Source organism: Antechinus flavipes, chromosome 2 (assembly GCF_016432865.1).
Source record: "Antechinus flavipes isolate AdamAnt ecotype Samford, QLD, Australia chromosome 2, AdamAnt_v2, whole genome shotgun sequence".
Taxonomy (NCBI): Eukaryota; Metazoa; Chordata; class Mammalia; order Dasyuromorphia; family Dasyuridae; genus Antechinus; species Antechinus flavipes.
In genome coordinates, this window is record NC_067399.1 from 347,443,088 (window position 1) to 347,467,030 (window position 23,943).

The 23,943-nt window shown below is 36.2% G+C and overlaps 1 protein-coding gene across 5 annotated transcripts in view; it reads left to right on the forward strand.

Moving 5' to 3' along the window:
* Positions 1-1,842: 1,842 nt before the first annotated feature.
* The window catches only part of MTA1 (metastasis associated 1), a 255,336-nt gene continuing 233,235 nt past the window's right edge, over positions 1,843-23,943 (forward strand). For 3 of the 5 annotated variants that reach the window (XM_051977993.1, XM_051977995.1, XM_051977996.1), the window contains exon 1: positions 1,850-2,312. In XM_051977993.1, the coding sequence (XP_051833953.1) occupies positions 2,285-2,312 (28 nt within the window). In that variant the 5' untranslated portion in view covers positions 1,850-2,284. Of the gene's footprint in view, positions 2,313-23,943 lie in introns of all 5 variants that reach the window. The other 2 variants (XR_007950699.1, XM_051977994.1) reach the window with 2 other exon arrangements.

Sequence of the window (23,943 nt, forward strand, 5' to 3'; positions counted from 1 at the left end):
TTGTACATATTTGTTTGCTTGTTGTCTCTCATATTAGATTGTGAGCTCCAAGAAGGCCCTGACTATCATTTTTGCCTTTCTTTGTGTTTTGTAATACTTACTAAAGTGCTTGACAAGAGCTTAATAAATTCTTAATAACTAAATAGAGGTTTTTGAGAGGCTGGATGATCACTTACCAAGGGCAGTTCAGAGGGAATTTCTATTTCTGCCCCAGGTAGAAACATAGGTCTTCTGAGGTCCTCTCTACCTCTAAAATCATATGATTTGTAAGTTATGAATTTCAGTGATATTTTTCCCCCGGAAATAATTCTTTGAAGAAAAGAAGAGTAGGTGGTCACTAACCTAAACTTAAGGTGAAACCTAAGCCTCCTTGGAAAGAATTAGGCTGATAAAGGACTTCCATATTATCCAATATATATTATAGACAGAGAAATATATTATTTCTCTAAGATAGTTTGGAATGTCAATGAATTTTGCTTTGAGCTTTAAGAATTGTGTTCCTCTCTTAAAGCCTTGATTACATTCTGCCTTGTATATTATTATATCTGATCTTATTCATGCTTCATTAAGTTGAGCTCTATGAAATCAGGGCCCCCTCTTTTTTTTGTTTTCATAGTTATCTACCCATCTACCTTATATATAGGCCTCGCACCTAGCATAAAAAATTTTGTGCAATGAATGAATTTTGAGAGGTGATGTATCCTTGGCCTGGCTTGGTTTGCTCTTCCTTTTATTCTGGAGAGCAGAGTTCCAGGCTCCAAGGCTGAAAGGGAGACCCCAACTACACACTTGGCAAAGGCTAGGACATACAGGAATCCACAGTCTTTGGCAGGGTAGGTTGAGTTGTTATTGCTTTCTTTGCGTCTGACTGTTTAGAGGGAAAAAGGCGGGGGGTGGGGTGGAGAGAGAGACAGGGAGAGAGAGAGAGAGAGAGAGAGAGAGAGAGAGAGAGAGAGAGAGAGAGAGAGAGAGAGAGAGAGAGAGAGAAGGAAAAGGAGGAGGAAGAAGAGGAGAAGGAAAGAAAGAGAAGGAAAGAAAGAGGAGGAAGAGGAGGAGGAGGAGGAGGAGGAAGAGGAGAAGGAAGAGGAGGAGGAGAAGGAGGAGGAGGAGGAAGAGGAGGAGGAAGAGGAGGAGAAGGAGGAAGAGGAGGAGGAGAAGGAGGAAGAGGAGGAGGAAGAGGAGTAGGAGAAGGAGGAAGAGGAGGAGGAAGAGGAGGAAGAGGAGGAGGAGAGGAGGAGGAGAGGAGGAGGAGGAGGAGGAGGAGGAGGAGAAGGAGGAAGAGGAGGAGGGGAGGAGGGGAGGAGGAGGAGGAGGAGGGGAGGAGGAGGAGGAGGAGAGGAGGAGGAGGAGGAGGAGGAGGAAGAGGAAGAGGAGGAGGAGGAGGAGGAGGAGGAGACGACGAGGACGATGAAGAAGATCAAGAAGACCAAGAATTAGACAAAGAAGACGAAGACGAAGAAGGATAAGACGAAGAAGGATAAGACGAAGAAGGATAAGACGAAGAAGAAGAAGAAGAAGAAGAAGAAGAAGAAGAAGAAGAAGAAGAAGAAGAAGAAGAAGAAGAAGAAGAAGACGAAGAGGAAGAAGAGGAAGAAGAGGAAGATGAAGAAGACGAAGAGGAAGAAGAAGAAGAAGAAGAAGAAGAAGAAGAAGAAGAAGAAGAAGAAGAAGAAGAAGAAGAGAAGAAGAAGAAGAAGAAGAAGAAGAAGAAGAAGAAGAGAGGGAGCGAGGAATGGGGGGAGTGGGAGAGGCAGAGGGAGAGAACGAGAAAAAGGGAAAAAGGAGGGAGGATAAAAAGGGAGAGGGAGAAGGGAAGTGGGGAAGAGAAGGAGGGGAGAAAGATGGGGAGAAGAGAGGTCGGGGGGAGGGGGGGAGCGGGAAGAGGGTAGGGAAGACGAGGAAGGAGGAGCAGGAAGAAGATTGTAGAAGGAGGACGGCAACTGTGTGTGGAATGGACTAGCAGAAAGGCGAGGAGCCGCCTGGAGCCAACCAGCCCAGTCCCATGGGTCTCTAGGGCCTCCCCCTCCCCTCGGCCTCCGGCGGCAGCAGCGGCGGCGGCGGCGGCGGCGGCGGCGGCGGCGGCCCGAGTGCGGCCCCTTTAAAGCGTACGCCCCCGCCCCCACCCAAGCCGATCGATCCTCCATTTTCCTGCACATTTCCCCCACCTGGAGGAGCCGCCGCGCCACCCTGCGAATCCCGAGCGCCGGGCCCCGGCCAGGCCAGGCCTTTGAGCCCCCAGTGCCGCGCTGCGCCCCCGGAGCCGAAGCCCAAGCCGGAGCCCGACATGGCCGCCAACATGTACAGGGTCGGAGGTGAGCTCCCCTCCTCGCCGCCCCTGCCGCACCGCGGCCTTCCGCCCAGCTTCAGGCAGACCCTAATCGGCCCCAACCCAGCGCGTACTCTGGCCAGGCCAGCCCTGACCTACTCCAGGGCTTCTCCCAGGCTCTACTAGTCTCAGCCGCAGGTTTTGCTGCAACCCCTTCCTCCCCTCCCCCTTCCCCTCCACCTCGGCCGCTCGCCCGCCCTGGATTCCATTCGGCTCCTCTCCTGTGTGGCTCAACCGGGCCTCCATGGACAGGGTCCGGCTCCTCCTCCAGTTTGCCTTGGGCCCTAACCATCCCACCTCCTGTGTCTAATCTGAACCCCGTACTTTCATTCCAGGCCATCCTGCGCCTATCTTAATTATTTCCCCCTATGTCCCGAGGGCCTCTGCTCCTCCTGGGCTTCTTAATCTCTTTCCCCCTTCTTTCTTTCTCCCCCTCGGGCTCCCCCCTCCCCCCGGGACCGAACATTCCGCCTGGCTGTTAAGAATGTTGGGGGAGAGGAAGTCAGTAAGTGACTCTGGTTGATTGGAATGAAGCTATGGATATCACTCGATCATCGAAAGACTTGACTTGGAAAGAGCTTGCCTTCCTCACAGTTTTATGAATTTTTTTTTTTGGGGGGGGGAAGCTGAGGAAGGGTTATTTGATAACTGCCAAAATTCGAAGCTAAAGGTGGGGGGCCTATATTGGCATCTGAAAGATAAGTGGCAGGCTTGGCATGGCTGGGGACTGAGGGGAGAGGCTCGAGAGTGTTAGTGTTTTAAATATGTATATAGGTTGCTTTCTGGCGACAAAGCTTGAGTGATGGAAAGGAGTTGTAAGGAGACCTAGGTAGCAGAGAGAATGGGTTCTACTATGGGGACAGCACTACTACAGTACTTCTTTTTTGGGTCTTGGCCTTTGAGTAACCTTTTGGTAGGGGCAAATGCCATGAGGGACTGAATTCTTTAGTTTTAGTGGTGGGGAGCAGTTGGTTTTGGAATTTGCGGGGGGAGCATAGGTGTTCTTTTTTTCAAAACCAGGTTTTGTTAGAATCATTTTCTTGTATGAAGCTGAGAAGGATGGTAATGTTTGTTTGGGGATTGTGTGCTGAGGAGCAGGAGGAAATTCTTATCCTTCTTGTGTTGTTTGTGGTAGGAAGGATACAAGACATTGTTCATTGGATTAGTTGGGAACTTTAGGATTACTTATTGCCCAGTTAGGAATATTTCAACTGTTCCTGAAGTTCTTACCTAATATTTATGCTATCTTAGAAGAGTAAAGATTTTCCTTAACAATGATTTCCAAGTATAAAATGAGCTACTTCCTAAATGAGAATCAAGACAGACCTTGTTGATTGCTGTAGATGGAGTGGGTAAAGCTTGGTGGTTTAAGCTTGGAGAAGGGTAGTTTGCTACCCTTGTGATACTCGTGAAAGAGTATACCTTTTCAAAATTGAGAAATCCTCTGGCTTAAATTTCCAGTCAGTACAGCAGTGAGCATAGGGCCATTTTTAAAATGATGCATGTTACCCACAATATTTTTTACTGATCCCCATTTTTTTTTTCTTATGCTAACCAATTTGGATTCCACTTCTTCGATGATATACTTTTGGAGGATGTTTATGCCAGCAGATATATTCTCTCGATCAACAACCTTCAATGAAATGCTTAGGCTTTCTCCCTACATGTCTTCTATAGTCTTCCTTTGGCAATAATTCTTACGAATTGCTTCCCTTTTGGTTTACCTTTGAAAGTTCAGGTGTTGGGTCAGAATTACTGACAATGCTACCATGTGACAGTGTTTTGATGCAAATAGACCCTAGTGCCTTGTAGATCTAATATAATCTTAGGTGGACTAAGAAAGGCAGGACATGAGCAGATTCTGAGTTTCTTAAGAGTTAGGGTGGGGAAAATACTTAATCCTCTAGCTAAAATTCTCTGACTTGATGCTTCCTATGGTTCCCATTGATCATAGCAAGCCCAAAGGAGTATGTTTCAGTAGTGCCAAATGTTAGAGGTTCCTGGTTGGGCATCAGAGGTTGGTTGCCTTTTTAACTTTTCCATCTATCTATGTTTTGGGGAGAGAAGGAATTTGTTCTTAGATTGCACAGTTCTGTTTCTTCATCAAGTTTTGATGTGTGTAAAAACTTGCACTGCAAACTCCTCAAGAAAAGCTTTCTAAAAGACTTGATGTCTCCACTTTGTTTCTTCGCTTCTTCTGCTGTAAGTAATCAGGCTTCCAGCCTCCTCATTCAAGTTAGAAAGTTCTCTTCTAAGTTAGCATTGACTTTTTAATTGTCTAATTTTTTATGGCTTTTCTCAGTCTCAATGCTTCTCAACCTGTCTATTGCATGGTTATCACCGCTTTTTTCCCTGAATATTCTGTCTTCTTTAGCTTTTGTGACACTTATTCTCTCTTAGTTCCCCCTCCTTGTCTGGCTGTTCTCATCATATCATATATATCATAACAGGGTGTTCTCAGATTCGGCCCTCTTCTTACTATTTCTTTAGCTACTCTTGGTAATCTAATAAGCTCTCAAGAATTTACCTATTATTTTTATGCAAATGACTTCCATTTCTATATATCCAACCCATGTCTTCCTATGAGCTTCAGTCTCATATCATCACTTGCCTTTTGGAAATTATAATTTGGATACCCTGGAGACCTCTTAAAATTCCACATGTCTAAAACTAAATTGTTATCTTTTCTTTAATCCTTCCACTCTTATTTCATAGGGATGTCTAAGGCAGTCAGATAATAATGACATTATTTTAGACTTTTCACTCTTCTTTATCCCGTAAGTTGTCATTTCTTGTATTTTTTTTATATCTGGCTCTTTTGCTTTACTTAACACAACCACTTTAGCATAGGACTTCATTATTTCTTGGCTAGATTATTGGGATAGTTTGCTAATTTGGTCACTGTACATTGTCTCTCACTACTCTAATCTATCCTATGACATTGCCCCATAGTAATTTTCCTTAACCATAAATCTGACCATGTAATGTTTATACTAAGTCAGCTTTAGTAGCTTCCTAGTGCCTCCTTGGTGAAATCTAAACTTTAGTTGTAAATCTTGTACAATCTTGTTAGTTAGCTTCAACCTATATTTTTTCAGCTTTATTGTATGTACATTATTCCTTTTCTGTGTAATCAGTCAAACTAGCCTTCTACACAGGACATTCCATCTTTTACCTCAATGCCTATATGTTGAGCCATATGCTTGGAATGCACTCTGTTCTTTCTTCAATTTCCCAGGTTCTTTCTCATCTTGAAGATGAAGTTTTTCTTGGTTCCCCTCTCTCCAACTGTTATGCTAGGCTCTTCCCTCACAAAGCATGTTGAATTTAATTATTGAATATTTATTTTGTTATGTGTATTTTATATTATGCATGTACAAATATACGTGTGTGTGTGTTCCACCAGGGGCACTTTAATAATTTCTTATAGCACATTGGATTCTATTATATATGAATATAATACCATATTATATATATGTGATATATGATTATATAATACCATATTATATATGAATATAATACCATAATTTGTCTAGATGTTTAATTTTTTTCCCCACCATGCTATAAAATATTTTTGTGCATATAAGACCTTTTTGATCTCTTTGGATTATAGGCCTACTAAAAGTGTAAGTTATTTTAGGGTATTCATGCACAGTTTAGTGACCTGTGTGGTATAGTTCAAATTACTCTTTAAAATGGCTGGAATAGGGTACATCTCTATAAGAGGGCATGGATTTGCCTGTTTCTCTGCAATGACATTCACTGTCAGTTTTATCCCAATCTGTTACAAAAACGTTAAAAACTTTGATCAATGAAATGATCAGCCATGGTTCCATAGTACTGATGATGAAGAGTGTTACTTCCTAAGTGAGAGAGGTAATGCACTTAGTACGTATAATGAGATACACCTTTTTGGACATAGCCAAAGTTGTGATTTTTGGGGGGGGGAGGGCTTGGTTGCATTTTTGTTTTGAGGATTTTGTTTTTTGTGTTTTGGAGTGGGGTGGTGGGGAGGAAAATAAATTCAAAATTAAGAAAATAAAAGATTGTAAACTTCTTGCTAGTAGATATATTTGTTTATATATCCCATCCCCAGCATCTACTCCTGTGCCTGGTGTATATGAGGCACTTAAATTTGCTGGTGAGTATTGTGAATACATATATAAATCTCATTTTGAATATGGGGAAACAGAGGTCAAAAAGCTGCCTGATTATGAAGTTAATAGGAACATAGACATAGACTTTTAGTGGTTTAGATGTTGATTTTTCGTAAACTATGCTACTGAGCACAATAATAGAAATTTGTCCTTGGAATGGGTGGAAGTGATCTGAGCTTAATTCTTTGTACGCCAGAGCTACTCTGGCTAATAAGTCTCAGGTGCCAGGATGTTAGAACTTTGAAATACTTCAAAAGTTGGATTTCTTCCCCAAAGCTTTCTTCAACTGTGTGGTACATTCTTTGCCTTCTTTATGTTCAAATCATGTTTGCAATGCTGAATAGTCTGTAAATAATTTTTTTTCTTTCTTTTTTTTTTAATAGCTTTTTATTTACAAGTTATATATATATATATATAGGTAATTTTACAGCATTGACAATTGCCAAACCTTTTGTTTCAATTTTTCCCTTCCTTCTCCCCACCTCCTCCCCCTAGATGACAGGATGACCAGTAGATGTTAAATATATTAAAGTATAAATTAGATACACAATAAGTATACATGACCAAACGGTTATTTTGCTGTACAAAAAGAATCGGACTTTGAAATAGTGTACAATTAACCTGCGAGGGAAATCCAAAATGCAGGCAGGCAAAAATAGAGGGATTGGGAATTCAATGTAATGGTTCTTAGTCATCTCCCAGAGTTCTTTTGCTGGGCTTGGCTGGTTCAGTTCATTACTGCTCCATTGGAATTGATTTAGTTCATTTCATTGCTGAGGATGGCCAGGTCCATCAGAATTGATCATCATATAATATTGTTGTTGCAGTATATAATGATCTCCTGGCCTTGCTCATTTCACTTGACATCAATTAGTGTAAGTCTCTCTAGGCCTTTCTGAAATCATCCTGTTGGTCATTTCTTACTGAACAATAATATTCCATAATATTCATATACCACAATTTATTCAGCCATTCTTCAATTAATGGGTATCTACTCAGTTTCCAGTTTCTGGCCACTACAAAGAGACCTGCCACAAACATTCGTGCACATACAAATCCCTTTCCCTTCTTTATGATCTCTTTGGGATATAAGCCCAGTAGTAACACTGCTGGATCAAAGGGTATTCACAGTTTGGTAACTTTTTGAGCATAGTTCCAAATTGCTCTCCAGACTGGTTGGATGTGTAAATACTTAATTTTTAAAAATTAAATTTTATTTTTAGTTTCTAATTTTTTTCTTTTCCCTCCCCACCCCAACTCCCCAAAAGTCAAGAAAAACAAAATGCGTTACCAGTACAAAACAATTTTCTGCATTAACCATGTCCAAAGTTAAAAAACAGAGAGAGAGAGAGGAGAACATATGCTCCAGTCTGCAGAGTCCATCATTTTTCTAGAGATATATAGTGTGTTTCATTATGAATTCTTGGAAATTTTGGTTGATTATTGTGTTGCTGAGTGTTGCAAAAGTCTTTCAAAATTCCTTATCTTTACAATACTGCTATCATTGTATTAATTATTCTCCTGATGCTGCTCACTTCACTTTTTATCAGTTTTTTCAAGTCTTCCAAGTTATTCTTAAAGCCATTCTCTTCATTTATTACAATACGATAGTATTAATCACATTCATATACTGTAACTTGTTAAGCCCTTCCCCAATTGAAAAGGAACCCTCTTAGTTTCCAGTTCTTTGATACTACAAAAAGAACTGCCATAAAGATTTTTATACTTCTAAGTCTTTTTCTTCTTTCTTTGCTCTTTTTGGGATATAGATGAAAGTAGCCATATTGGGGGATTTAAAGTTTAGTAGCTTTTTTGGGTGTTCCAAATTGGTTACCACAAGTACATTAGTGTAACTCTTTTATAACCTTTTTAATTTAACATTTGTAATTTTTCTTTTCTTTCTTTCTTTTTCTTTTTTTTTTTTTGTTAGCCAATTTGAATGAGATTTTTTTTTTATTTCTCTAATTATTAGTGATTGAGAGCACTTTTTTCACATGGCTTGGAGTTTCACTATTGATGGTTTGGAGTTCTTTCTCTGAAAATTGCCTATCTATAGCCTTTGACCATTTATAAGTTAGGGAATGGCTCTTTTTTTTTTCTTCTTGTATTTATTAATTCAATTCTCTGTCTATCTTTGAGACTTTTATCAGAAAAACTTGTTGCAAAGATTTTGTTTCCCTCTGTTCTTGATTTTCTAATAATTTTAATTGCATTGAGGAAATACTAAATTTTGGATTAGTATAATATTTAGTATAGTAAGCCTGCTGTCTCTGCTCTGTTATGCTGTTTCTCCCAGACTGACTTAATCATAAAAGCAATTTATGTAATGCTTTTAAGATTTGTTTTATTATTTTTTTATTTTAAAACCTTGTGAGGGGAGATACTATAGATGTTTTCCACATTTTACAAATAAAAGAAACTAAAGCTCAGAGTTGATTTGTCCTTGTCATTATAGGTAGTTAGCAAGTGTCTAAGATGAAGACTTGCTTACTACAGTCGGAATGAGATGTCTCTCTTGGTTTAAGGTCAGAAAGCTTAATTTAGCTTTTAACATTGGAGCCTTTGACCAGGTGAGATGTTCCTTATCTCACATCTAAAATGTCCAGTATATCCTTTGCTTCTCAACTCTTAGGAGTCATGATTGTCTGGTTGGTTTCTTTCTCATGAATCCTAATCCTACATATAGCCCCTACCTCTTTTCATGCCTATTCACTTTTGGTGCCTTGATTCTTCTAGTCTGTCATCATTGGAAGATTTATTTTCCTTCTTAACCATGCTTAACTTAATAGGAGGGAATGACTTCTTTATATCTGTAAATAACCCTTGATCCCTTGATCTTCTGTTTATACCCAATTCACCTTTAGCACAGGGTAACTCCTCTTCTTTTTCATTCTTGTTCCCTGGTGGTGGAGGAAATTATGAAATAGTGATGGTGTCCATCATTAATCCACTTCACTACTATAGAGAGGTCAACTTTTTTTGATTGCTTATTACTATTATACATAGTGGCTGTTGGAAACTTTTTTTTTTGAATTCCAATATTTTACCTTTCCTTGTTCTAGCCCAGGGCTAATTAAATTTTTTATTTGTGATCCCTTTTTGCTTGATAAATTTTTATGTGACTCTGTAGATAGGTTAAAAAAATAGGTATACAAATCAAACATTTTATAATAATAAATTATAGTTTTGCTCCCTTCCACATGAAATCCCATATGGGGTTATGGAATTGTGAATCGCTATTTCAAGAAGCTGGATCCTAGAGCATAATTTCTTAATTTTTTGTGGGTGTCATAAGACCCTTTTGGCAATCTGGTGAACCCTTTAGGCTTCTCAAAATCTTTTTAAGTACATAAAATAAATTATATAGGATATAAAGGAAACCACTTTTAGAATTATACAGGCTTTTCCATTCCTCAGTTTCTTTAATTACTATGAGCCACATGAGGATGGTCAGACCTTAGAGTCACCTAGGCTACTTATATGATTGTGAACCCTAAAATTCTTTTTTTTTCTGATCATAAGCTTTCATCTTTCCTAATATTCCTTTTAAATCTTTTCTACCTCACCCTGAACTCCAGTTCATTCCTAACTGTTCCTTAGCATTTTACTGAAGCTCAGATCTTATTTGGCATATCCTCTACCTTTACTTTTACTGAGAAAATAGTAACCAGCCATCTATTAAGAATTTCCTCATCTTCCTCAACTGTAAAAATCTCTCTGTTAACCCCCATTCTCTTTGCATTTGCCAATTGACCTTACTGTGAATTCTGCCCCCTACTTGTGCTCTTTATCTGATCCCATTCTCTTCTATTTCTTGGACTTCTTTCTCTCTTCCAACATTACTTGTTTTCTTTATTAGCTTCATTCTTGTTGCCTTCAAATACATCTACATCTACATCCATATCTATATCTATATCTATATTTATATAGATATATATAGATATATATCTCCTGCTATCAAATTATCATAGTTTTACATCTACTTTTCTAGCCAGATTCCTAGGTAAAGTAGTACACACTTGTTATTCAAATTCTTAAATTGACCTGATCCCAACTACTCAGTTGAAACCTTTCTAAGGTTTCTAATGATCTCAAGTCAAGTGTCCATTTCTGCATTCTCATCCTTTCGGATCTTTTAATGCTGTTTACCATTTCTGGATATTCTCTTCATCCTTACCTTCTATGATATAAATTCTCTTCTGCTTCTCATTTGTCTGGCTGACCAGTAGCCTTTGCTTTATTATAAATGCATTTTGTGTGTGTGTGTGTGTGTGTGTGTGTGTGAGTGTGAGTGAGTGTGTGATATCTATGTCTTCCTTGTTCTGGCTCATCAGCTCCCATTGGTCCAATTGTTTTTATGCAGATTTCCCTTCTCTTATTTCTCTTAAACTCATTCCACTGTTGTATCACCAAACTGCCTGCGAGACTTGTCTATTTGAATTTTCTTTAGGTATCTCAAACTCAATATAGCTAAAACAGAATTTATTTGGTAATATTCCTCTCTGCTGCCATCACTTCCTTTCCAAATTCCTGCTCTCCAAAAAAAAAAAAAATCTTATTCACCTTATCTCTGCCTCTTCACTTCTTTGGTTTCCTTAGTTAATGGTCCCACCTTCTGCAAGAAGCCTTTTCCAGTCTTCTTCATTCTCTTGATGCCTTCCCTCTGAGATGTTTTTACCTTGTATGTGAGCTCTTTGAGAACAAGAATGTTTGGAGTTTTTTTTTTTTTTTTTCCTGCCTTTCTTTGATTTCCCAGCCTTTAGTACAACATCTGACACTTAGCAAATTTTAGTTGATTTTGAGAATTCTCAGCCTGAGTCATTCTTGACTCTTCATTTCTTTAATTTCTAATTGATTGTCAAACTCCATCTCTCACCACTCCCAATTCAATCATTAGGGTCTCCACTGTTTGATCTAGAAAGTCCTCTTGTGGGAAAGACCCTTTGTAGATGATTTATAGGAGTAATAGACAAGAGGCTCATAGGATAAGGTATAGATGAATTGTAATATGAAGAGAGTTCCATATCATTGAGATAACATAGGATAACATCTATTGCATTAGTTTTTTAGTTATAGGACTTTAGTTCAAATGATATCCTTTCTGCTATCTGTATGACCCTGGGCAAATCACTTTATTTCTCTGAGTCTCAGCTTCTTCATCTGTAAAGTGGGCATCATAATAGCATCTACCTCACAAAGTTATTATGAGGATTATATGAGCTAACATAAAATTAGCAATTTCTTTTCTGTTTCTGTTTTAAAATTTTATTTTATTTAGTCTTATTTTTACTAAGTTACATGTAAAAACAATTTTTAACATTTGAGATTCTCTCCCTTTCTCCCTACCCCACCTCTGAGAATGTAGATTATACTTGTAGAGTCATGTAAAGCATTTTCATAGTAGTCATGTTGTGAAAGAAAGAAACCTACCTCTCCCCTCAAAAAGAAAAAGAAAAAAAAACCTTGAGAAAAAGGAAGTTTTAAAAAAGTTTTCTTTAATCTATATTCAGACACCATCAGTTCTTTCACTGGGTATGCATAATATTTTTCATCCTAGTTCTTTAGAGTTATTTTGAATCATTGTATTGTTGAGAATAGCCTAGGAATTCACAGCTGATCATCTTAAAATATTGCTGTTATTTTGCACACAAAGTATTTCACTTTGCATTAGCTCATAGAAGTCTTTCCATAATTTTCTTAGAACATTTTGCTCATCATTTCTTGTAACACAATAGTATTCCATAATAATCACATACTGCATTTATTTAGCTATTTCCCAATTGATGGGCATCCACTCAATATCCAATTCTTTGCCTTATCAAAAGAGCTTCTATAAATATTTTTGTATATATAGGTCCTTTTCGCTTTCCTTTTTTAAATTTTTAAAAAAATCTCTTTTGGGATACATACTTATAGTATTGCTAGATCAAAAGGTATGCATGATTTTATAGCCCTTTGAACATAATTCCAAATTACTCTATAGAATGGTTGAATGAGTTCATAATTCCCCCAAGAATGCATTAATGTTTGATTTTTTCCGCCAAGCCTCCTCTAATCGTTTGTCATTTTCCTTTTCTGTCATATAAGCAAATCTAATTAATCAATCTCAGAATTGTTTTAATTTGCATTTCTCACCGAATCTATTACGCTTCAGGTGAAGTCAAAACGCAGAGGTAGCCATCCTGATCTCAGATCAAGCAAAAGCAAAAATTGATATAATTAAAAGAGACAAGGAAGGGCACTATATCTTGCTAAAGAATAACATAGATAATAAATAGATTAAACATATATGCACCAAGTGGTGTAGCATCTAAATTCTTAAAGGAGAAGTTAAGGGAGCTGCAAGAAGAAATAGACAACAAAACTATAATAGTGGGAGATCTCAAACTTGCTCTCTCAGAACTAGATAAATCAAACCACAAAAAAAATAAGAAAGAAGTTAAAGAGGTAAATAGAATACTAGAAAAGTTAGGCATGTTAGATCTTTGGAGAAAACTATAAATAGAGACAGAAAGGAGTACACTTTCTTTTTGGCAGTTCATGAAACCTATCCAAAAAATTGACCATAATTAGAATTCAAATGCACAAAGGCAGAAATAGAAATAGTAAATGCATCCTTTTCAGATCATGACGCAATAAAAATTACATTCAATAAAAAGCCAGGGGAAAATAGACCAAAAAATAATTAGAAACTAAATAATCTCATCCTAAAGAATGATTGGGTGAAACAGCAAATCATAGTCACAATTAATAATTTCACCCAACAGAAGACAATGAGACGTCATACCAAAATGTGTGGGATGCAGCCAGAGTGGTAATAAGGGGAAATTTTATATCTCTAGAGACCTACTTGCTAAAATAGAGAAAGAAAAAAATCAATGAATTAGACTTAAAACTAAAAAAGCTAGAAAAAGGGCAAATTAAAAACCTGCAAACACTAAAATTGAAATTCTAAAAATAAAAGAAGAGATTAATAAAATTGAAAGTAAAAAAACTACTGATTTAAATAAAACTAAGAGTTGGTATTATGAAAAAACCAACAAAATAGATAAAACTTGGTAAATTTGATTAGAAAAAGGAAAGAGGAAAATCAAATTATTAGTCTTAAAAATGAAAAGGAGAACTTGCCACAAATGAAGAGGAAATTAGAGCAATAATTAGGAATTATTTTGCCCAAATTTATGCCAATAAATTCGATAACTTAAATGAAACAGATGAATACTTTCAAAAATATAGGGTGCCCAGATTAATAAAGGAAAAAGTAAACTGGTTAATTAAACAGTCCCATTTTAGAAAAAGAAATAGAACAAGCTATTAACTCCCTAAGAAAAAGTCCCCAGGACCAGATGGATTTACATGTGAATTCTACCAAATATTTAAAGAACAATTAACTCCAATACTATATAAACTACTTGAAAAAATAGGGATTGAAGTAATCCTACCAAATTCTTTTATGACATAGATATGGTACTGATACTAAACCAGGTAGGTTGAAAACAGAAAAAGAAAATTATAGCCCAATCTCCCTAATGGATATTGATGCTAAAATCTTAAATAAAATATTAGCAAAAGATTACAGAAAATTATCCCCAAGATAATACACCATGACCAAGTAGGATTTATACTAGGAATGCAGGGCTGGTTCACTATTAGGAAAATTATTAGCATAATTGACTATATCAGTAACCACATTAAAAAAACCATATGATCATCTCAATAGATGCAGAAAAAGCATTTGGTAAAATCTAACATCCATTCCTATTAAAAACACTTGAGAGTATAGGAATAAATGGACTTTTCCTTAAAATAATCAGTAGCATCTATTTAAAACCATCAGTAAACATCATATGTAATGGGGATAAACTGGAACCATTCCCAATAAGATCAGGAGTGAAACAAGGTTGCCCACTATCACCATTACTATTCAATATTGTATTAGAAACACTAGCCTCGCCAATAAGAGTTGAGAAAGAGATTAAAGAAATTAGAGTAGGTAATGAAGAAACCAAATTGTCACTCTTTGCAGATGATATGATGGTATACTTAGAGAAATTCTACTAAAAAGCTATTAGAAATAATCCACAACTTTAGCAGAGTTGCAGGATACAAAATAAATCCCCATAAATCCTCAGCATTTTTATATATCACTAACAAAATCCAACAGCAAGAGATACAAAGAGAAATTCCATTTAAAATAACTGCTGATAGTATAAAATATTTGGGAATCTATCTGCCAAAAGAAAATCAGGAACTATATGAACAGAACTACAAAACACTTTCACACAAAGTCAGATCTAAATAATTGGAAAAATATTAAATGCTCTTGGATAGGCTAAGCGAATATAATAAAGATGACAATACTATCTAATCTATTTATTTTGTGGTATACCAATCAGACTCCCAAAAATCTATTTAGTGACCTAGAAAAAATAACAAAATTCATATGGATGAACAAAAGGCCAAGAATTTCAAGGGAACTAATGAAAAAAAAAATCAAATGAAGGCGGCCTAGCTGTACCTGTTCTAAAAATATATTATAAAGCAGTGGTCACCAAAACCATTTGGTATTGGCTAAGAAATAGACTAGTTGATCAGTGGAATAGGTTAAGTTCACAGGACAAAATAGTCAATAACTATAGCAATTTAGTATTTGACAAATCCAAAGAGCCCAACTTTGGGGATAAGAATTTATTATTTGACAAAAACTGCTGGGAAAACTGGAAATTAGTATGGCAGAAACTAGGCATGGACCCACACTTAACACAGTACACCAAGATAAGATCAAAATGGGTTCATGATTTAGGCATAAAGAACAAAATTATAAATAAATGAGAAGAACATCGGATAGTTTACCTCTCAGACTTGTGGAAGGAATTTGTGACCAAAGAAGAACTAGAGAACATTATTGATCACAAAATAGAAAATTTTGATTATATCAAGTTAAAAAGCTTTTGTACAAACAAAACTAATGCAGTCAAGACTAGAAGGGAAGCAATAAATTGAGAAAACATTTTTCCAAAATATATAGAGAATTGACTCTATAAGAAATCGAGCCATTCTCCAATTGTCAAGGGATATGAACAATTTTCAGATGATGAAATTGAAATTATTTCTACTCATATAAAAGGGTGTTTCAAATCATTATTGATCAGAGAAATGCAAATTAAGATAACTCTGAGATAACCACTACACACCTGTCAGATTGGCTAAGATGACAGGAAAAGATGATATGCTGTATGTTGGAGGGGATGTGGGAAAACTGGGACACTGATGCATTGTTGGTGGATTTGTGAATGGATCCAACCATTCTGGAGAGCAATTTGGAACTATGCTCAAAAAATTATCAAACTCTGCATACCCTTTGATCTAGCAGTGTTACTACTGGGCTTATATATCCCAAAGAGATCTTAAAGAAGGGAAAGGGACCTGTATGTGCAAAAATGTATGTGGCAGCCCTTTTTGTATTGACTAGAAACTGGAAATTGAATGGATGCCCATCAATTGGAGAATGGCTGAATAAATTGTGGTATGTGAATATTATGGAATATTATTGTTCTGTAAGAAATGACCAGCAGGTTGAATACAGAGAGGCTTGGAGAGACTTACATGAACTGATGCTAAGTGAAATAGGCAGAACCAGGAAATCATTATACACTTCAATAACAATATTATATGAGGATCAATTCTGATAGAAGTGAATATTTTTATTTATTTATTTATTTTTTATTTTTATTTTTTTGATAGAAGTGAATATCTTCAGCAATGAGAAGATCTAATTCAATTCCAGTTGATCAATGATGAACAGAACCAGCTACCCCCAGAGAAAGAACACTGGGAAATTAATGTGGACTGCTTGCATTTTTGTTTTTCTTCCCAGATTATTTTTAACTTTCTAAATCCAACTTTGCTTGTGCAACAAGAGAACTGTATAAATATGTACACATATATTGTATTTAAGATATACTTTAACATGTTTAACATGTGAGACTGCCTGCCATCTAGGGAAGGGGATGAAGTAGAGGAAGGGAAAAGTTCGAACAGAAGTCATTGCAAGGGACAGTGTTGAAAAATTATGCATGCATATATTCTGTCAATAAAAAGGTATAATAAAAATAAATAAATAACTTGCATTTCTCTAATCAGTAGTTAGATAAACCATTTTTTCATATAACAATTGATAGCTTTGATTACTTTATCTGGAAAGTGTTCATATGTTTTGATCATTTATCAATTGGGGAATGATTTTTTTTTTTAATAAACTTGACACAGTTTTCTAATATATTTGAGAAATGAGCCTTTATCAGAGAAATTTGCTTCAAAGTCCTTCTCCTCCCTCCCCCGCAATTACCCAATTATTCAAGCTAACTTATTCTTTCTCCTGGCTGTCCTTTATTCTGTTTTCCCTCTCTTTTTACCCTGTCCCTCCTCAAAAGTGTTTTGTTTTTGACCACCTTCTCTCTGGGTCTTCCCTTGCTTCTATCATTCTTGCTTCATTTTCTCTTACTCCCTTTCCATTGTAGTTTCCTGTAGAATAAAATAGATTTCTATACACAATTGAGTTTGTATGTTATTTCCTCTTTGAGCCAATTCTGATGGGAAGCCATCCCTCCTTACCTTTTCTCTTTTCCCCTTCCCTGCAAAAGCTTTTTCTTGCCTCTTTTATGTGAAATCATTTACCCCATTCTCCCAGTACATTCTTCTCTCACCCAGTAATTTTATTTTTTAGATATTCTCTCTTCACATTCACCGCACACTTGTGTACTCTATTTATATATACTCCTAACTGCCCTAATAATGAGAAAGTGCTTATAAGTTCCAAATGTCATTTTCCCATGTAGAATTGTAAATGGTTTAACCTTAAGTCCCTTATGATTTTCTTGTCTTGTTTACCTTTTTATATTTCTCTCCAGTTTTGTGATTTGAAAGTTAAATTTTCTGTTTAGGTCTGGTCTTTGATCAAAAATGTTTGAAAGCTCCTTTATTTCACTGAATATCCATCCGCCTTTTTCCCTGAAGGATTATACTCACTTTTTGCTGGGTATTGATTCTTTTTTGTATTCCTTATCTAATTTGCCCTCAGGAATATCATTCCAAACCCTTCAAGCTGTTTCATGTAGAAGCTGCTTATCTTAATTGTGACTCCATGTTAAATGAATTGTTTCTTTCTGACTCCTTGTTCTTGACCTGGGAGCTCTGGAATTTAACTCTGATATTCCTAGGAGTTCTCATTTGGGACTTCTTTCAAGAGGTAAACAATGGTTTCTTTCTATTTTACCCTCTGGTTCTAGAATAACCAGGGCAATTTTCCTCAGTTTCTTGGGGGGGGGAGGGGAAGGGGAAATATATATATCTATATATATCTATATATATATGTGTGTATACACACACACACACACACACACACATATAAAATTATTGCTTTCAAGAAGTCCAATCATTTTCAAATTCTCTCCTCTGGATCTATCCTCCAGGTCAGTTTTTCCAGTGATATTTTATTTTTTTATTTTTTCTTTAATTTTGTTTTATTGTTTCTTGATTTCTTATAAAGTCATTAGCTTCCATTTGCTCAAATCTAATTACTGAGAAATTATTTTCTTCAGTAAGCTTTTTACCTCCTTTTTTTCCATTTGGCCAATTCTGCTTTTTAAGGCTTTCTTCTCATTGGCTTTTTGAATCTCTTTTACCATTTGGTTTTTTAAGATGTTGTTTTTCCTCAGTATTTTTATGTGTCTTTTTTTTTTTTAACCAATCTATTGACTCATTTTTTTCTTGCATCAATATCATTTCCCAAATTTTCCTCTTCTTCTCTTACTTGATTTTCAAAATCTTTTTTTCAGCTCTTCTATGGCTTGAGACCAATTCATATTTTTCTTGAAGGCTTTGGATGTAGACGCTTTGACTTTATCTTCTTCTAAGTATGTATTTTGATCTTTGTCACTAGAGTAACTGTTTATGGATTATTTTTTTTTTGTTGTTGTTGTTGTTTGATAGCTTTCCTAGCCTATTACTTGACTTTTAACTTTTTCTTAAAGTTGAGCTCTGCTTCTGTGGTGGAGGGTGCACTCTTTCAAGCTTCAGAGATTTTGTGCAGCTATTTTCAGAGTTACTTCTAGGGACCTTCAAGGTGGTTTGCTCCAAACTGGCCTAGGCTCTGAGGATATGTGAATGACAGCAAGCACTCGTTTCTGCCCTGGAGTTTTGATGAGGGCTCCCTATTCACTATGGTTGCAAGCTCTGGTATGCTAGTGAGGAGGTGCGAGAATTGAGGGTAAGAGATCCCCTCTGGTCGATGTTGCAGATCCCTTGTGAAAGAATTCACAAACCTGAAGTCTGGCAAAAGAGGATTTATTTACACTAAGAAACTGTAGGAAGCTTGCTGGGAAGACAGCTTTTCTTAGTGGGCAAGGTCCTGTCAGGACTATAGCAAAGATGGGTTTGCACTGAGAAGAAAATATCTTCATCAGTGAGCATAATCCTGGGCAGGATGTGTGGGCATACAGCCCTACATATATTGATCTTTGATCTTTGATCCTGAGTTGGGGGCCTAATCTCTGGATGAATCTGATACACTGATTTTCAATTCAATTCAAAATTGAATGAGAATACTTATCTTGGGAGTTTCCCTTATGGACTGAAGGGTGTGCCCCTCCTAGAGGGGAATTTGAGACCCGGAATCACCTTTTCCCCACAGATTAAAGGGGACACAGTTCACATTAGGGCCTCTCCAATCCTTCTTCCCCAAAGATCTCAGTTTATATCACTAGTAAGTAGTACTTCTTCTCGCTCTGGGACTGTCACCAGAACTGTGACTTGGATAAGAGTATTAGAAAAGCAATAGACTTGGTTCAGTGCTACAAAAAAGGACAATATAATCTCCCTCAGACCAGTTTTCTACTCCCTTATCTTCTGTGGACTCAGGGCTCCAAAAGCACCTGCTACTACTGCTGATTCAGTGTCTTGGAAGGCTTGCTTCTGCTTTGTTAAAGGGACAACATTAGTGGGACCTGTGCTGCAATTTCACTCTGGTGCAGCAGACTTTCCTGCCAACCTTATAAGTTGTCTTGGCCTGGAAAAATGTTCTCCTTTTTGTGGGCTTTATCAATCTAGAATTTGTTTGGAATCATTGTTGTATATGGAGGGATTTGGGTGAATCCCTACCTTTATTCTTCCATCTTGGCTGTGCCTCCCAGCAGTTTCTTTTTAAGTGCCCACTGTGTCTTATTTCTTCTCTTTTGAGATATAAAGATAGATTTGGCAATATTTACCTTTAAGAAACTTATAATCTAATCGAGTTAGTATTTGGGATAAGATGATTTGTTTTTAAATTAGTTAGTTTTCTAATGTTGAAAATAAACAAGACTTGATTGTTTTTAAATCACTGAAGTGTCTAAATCATTAAAAAAAAATTTCTTTATATTTTTTATTTTTACTTCACTAGAATTTCTCTCATTATCTCCTCAGAGAGACATTCCATATAATAATATTTTTAAAAGAAAAAAGAAGAGGAAGAAAAGTACTTTCTTCTTTCCCTTCTTTAAAAATGAGCAATGTATTGGAAAAATCTGAAAATCTTTACAATATGCCATGCCTGTAGACGTCTATAAAAAAGAGGAGTTGGGGAATCCTCTCATATTTCTTCTTTGGGTGTCATATCTATTCTTTGTAATTTTGCAGCATTCACTTTTTGCTGTTTTGTGGTTTATCTTTTCATTTACATTATTGTATTCATTATGTATGTGGTTTTTCTGGCTTAGTTTATTTCATCAATCCTCATGTAAACTTCTCCATGTTTTTTGTATTACTATAACATTCTATTATGTTCATCTAGCACAGTTTATTTAGACATTCCACAATTGTTAGGTCCCTCCTTATTTCCAATTCTTTGTAAATGTTTTGGTGTATATGGGGACAATTTTCTCATGTGTTATCTTTTTGGGGTAAAAACCCTGTACTGGAATTTCTGGATGAAAAGGTGTAGGTATTTTAATTGTTTTATTTGCTTAATTCCAAATTATTTTCCAAAATGACTGTTCAGATTAGAATTTCATTAACAATGCGCTAGTATGACTATTTTCCCACGACATTTCAATATTGATTGTTTCCATTTTTTGGTTATTTTTGGCAGTTTGCAGGATGTGAAGTAAAACCTTATATTTTTCTAATGCATTGCTTTTAAAGGGGAAAATTCTTTTCTCTCTTCTCTTTTTTAAATATTGTATGGAATGACTCTCTGGGAGGAAGAATGTTATTTTAATATGCATTTTCTTATTGTTTTGGAGCATTCTTTTATATGTTTTTAAATAGTTTGTAATTCTTTTGAGAACTCTTTGTTAATATCTTTTGAGATATTTTGGAGAATGACTTTTGGATTATTATAGATATTTATATTATAGATATTTTGGAATATCTATAGTTTTTATATCTTACCACATCCATTTGAAAAAAAGTGGTTTTACCCCATGATCTGCTTCCTTTGTTATTCTTGGTGCATTAATTTTGTGTGGAAGTTCTTTAATTATTCTATCTTTATTATATTTCTTGTTTACTTAGGGAAAAATGCATCTGTTCATTAATCCAGCTATATGATCTACTTTTCTTCTTTTTTGTGTATGGTCATAATATTCAAGTCATATGTCTGTTTAGGATATATAGTAGAATTCAGTATGAGGTATTGGCTTAACACTAATTTTTGCCAGACTGTTTTCTCATTTTGCCAGACTGTTTTCTCGTTTTCCCAGAAATTTTTGTGAGAGTTCTTTTTCTTACTTTGTGTTTTTAGATTTATTGAACAGCAGGTTATCGAGTTCCATTATTTCTGATTCTTCCTTAGTTTGTTCTGTTGACCTACCAAATGGTTTTGATAACTGCTATTTTATAATAGTTTGAGGTCTGGAAGAACTTTTCTCTCTCCCTACCATTTAAAAAATTATTTCTTTTAATAGTTTGGAATTTTTTGTTCTTCCAAATCAATTTTGTTATTACTTTATCTAGTTATAATAGTTTGATTGTGTGGCATAATATTAGAAATATAAATTAGTTTTGCTAGCATTCTCATTTAATAATAGCATGGCCCAATCATGACTAATCTTCCAGCTGTTGAAGTGTGGAGTGGGTGTTGTGTTTTGTTTGTTTTTGTTTTTTAGGAGCACTTTATAATTGAATCAGTACAAGTATATTACTTGCCTCCATAGATTAAACCTCCAAACGTTTTATTCATTTTGTAGTTATTTTGAATTTGTCTTTTACTTTTGATGGCCTTATATAGAATTGTTGTTGTAGTTGTTGTTTTTGATTTGTTTTTAGCTTGCATCTTTGGTAAAGCTTTGTCGTTAAAGTGATTAATTGTTTCAGTATCTCTGCTGACTTGCCCAGGGTCACACAGCTAGGAAATTTTAAGTGTCTGAGATCAGATTTGAACTGAGGTCTTCCTGATTTCAGGGCTGGGGTTCTCTATCCACTATGTCACTTAGCTGCCCCTTCACTAGGATTTTCTAAGTAAGCTATCATGTCATCAGCAGATGGGTATAATTTTCTCTCTTCTTGATCTGTATGTACATCTTTAATTTAATTTTTTTTGGCCTTTTGTTTTGCTAACATTTCTAGAACTATATCGAATAGTGGGGGAGGTGGAGCAGGATGATGGAATAATATATAAGGAATTACACTGAGTTTACCCTACCCCCAAAATCCTCCAAATAGATCTAATAGTATTTTATTTTTTCTAATTACAGGTAAAGAAATTTTACAACATTCAGTTTTATAAGATTTGAGTTCCATATTTTTTTACTTCCCCTCTCCCCCTTTCCGCAAGATGGCAAGCAATCTGATACAGGTTATACAATCATATTAAACAATTTCACACTAGAAATGTTGTGAAAAAAAGAGTCAGAAAAGGTAAGAACCACGAGAAAGAAAAAATAATTGAAAATAGTACGCTTCATTCTGCATTAAAACTTTAGAGCTCTTTTTCTGGATGTTTGATTGCCTTTTCCATCATGAGTCTTTTGGAATTCTTTTATCACTGCATTGCTAAAGAGAACAAAGGCCCCATCAAAGTTGATCATGGTACATTGTTGCTGTTACTGTGTTCAAATCCTGCTTCTACTTGATATGGGAAAGATTCCTTTCTTTGTAATTCCCAAACCCCCCTAGTTAATTAATTACCCTTATCCCAACCTGTTCCAGACCCACCCAGATCTGAGCCAACTTTGGGGTTATACTCAGAAGCCCCTCTAGCAAAATCTCCAATTATAAAAGGGACACTCTGGGAATCCCCTCTTTGCAGAGTTCCCAAACATGCTAGCCATGTCAGGACCCTCTGTCCACTGGACCTTCTGTCTGGTGTCTTATCTCTACCTTCGCCTATACTTTAACCTTGCTTCCAAACCCCATAATAAACCTCTTTTATCAATCTAGCTCTTACGGTGGATAAATGCTTTTCTCGCCCTGTTACTAGACCTCATTTACCACCATATCCTTGCGCCGAATCCAAGAGAGTTGCAGGGGGAACTCTGTTTGACTCCTTGTACCCCAAACCTGACACTAGACCTCAACTAAACCCCTAAGTTCATTCAGGTACCCCAAATCTAGACCTCATCATTCAGCCTCATTTATATAAGTCTTCCCAGGTTTTTCTAAAATCTGCTTGTTCGTTATTTCGTTGTTTTTTTTTTTTTTTTTCTTTTTTTCTTTTTAAGTATATTTCAATTTGTATTTAGACATCATCAATCAGTTCTTTCTCTGGGTATGGATAGCATTTTTCGTCAGAAGACCTGTAGTTGTCTTGGATCATTGTATTGTTGAGAATAGCCAAGGTATTCATAGCTGATTATCTTATAATATCGCCACAATATTTGTCCACAGGACATTTCATTTTGCATGAACTCATGGAATTCTTTCCAGATTTTTCTGAAAGCATTTTGCTCATCATTTATTCCATCATAACCACATACCACAATTTACTCAGCTATGCCCAATTGATGGGCATCCCCTTAATTTCCAATTCTTTGTCCTAAGAAAAGAGCTGCTTTATATATTATTGTACAAGGGCAGCTAGGTGGCGCAGTGGATAGAGCACCAGTCCTGAAGTCAGGAAAACCTGAGTTCATATGTGACCTCAGACACTTAATACTTTCTAGCTGTGTGACCCTGGGCAAGTCACTTAACCTCAATTGCCTTAGCAGATATATAAAAATTGTACATATAAATCCTTTTCTTTTTACTTTTTTTTTTTTAATCGCTTCTGGAAGACATGCCTTAGTAGTGGATACTGTTAGGTCTTGCATAGTATGCATGGTTTTGAAGAGGGAAGGAAACTGTTCCCTTTACTGAAGCTGTGTTCCCTTTAAGATTCCCTTTATTTTGTCCCCTTTTTGAACTGAGAGATCAGGATCTCCCAGGTTCCAAGGAGTCTAGAGACAGGGCCCATCCTTCCTGGATGAGAGAAGTAACGCTATTCAG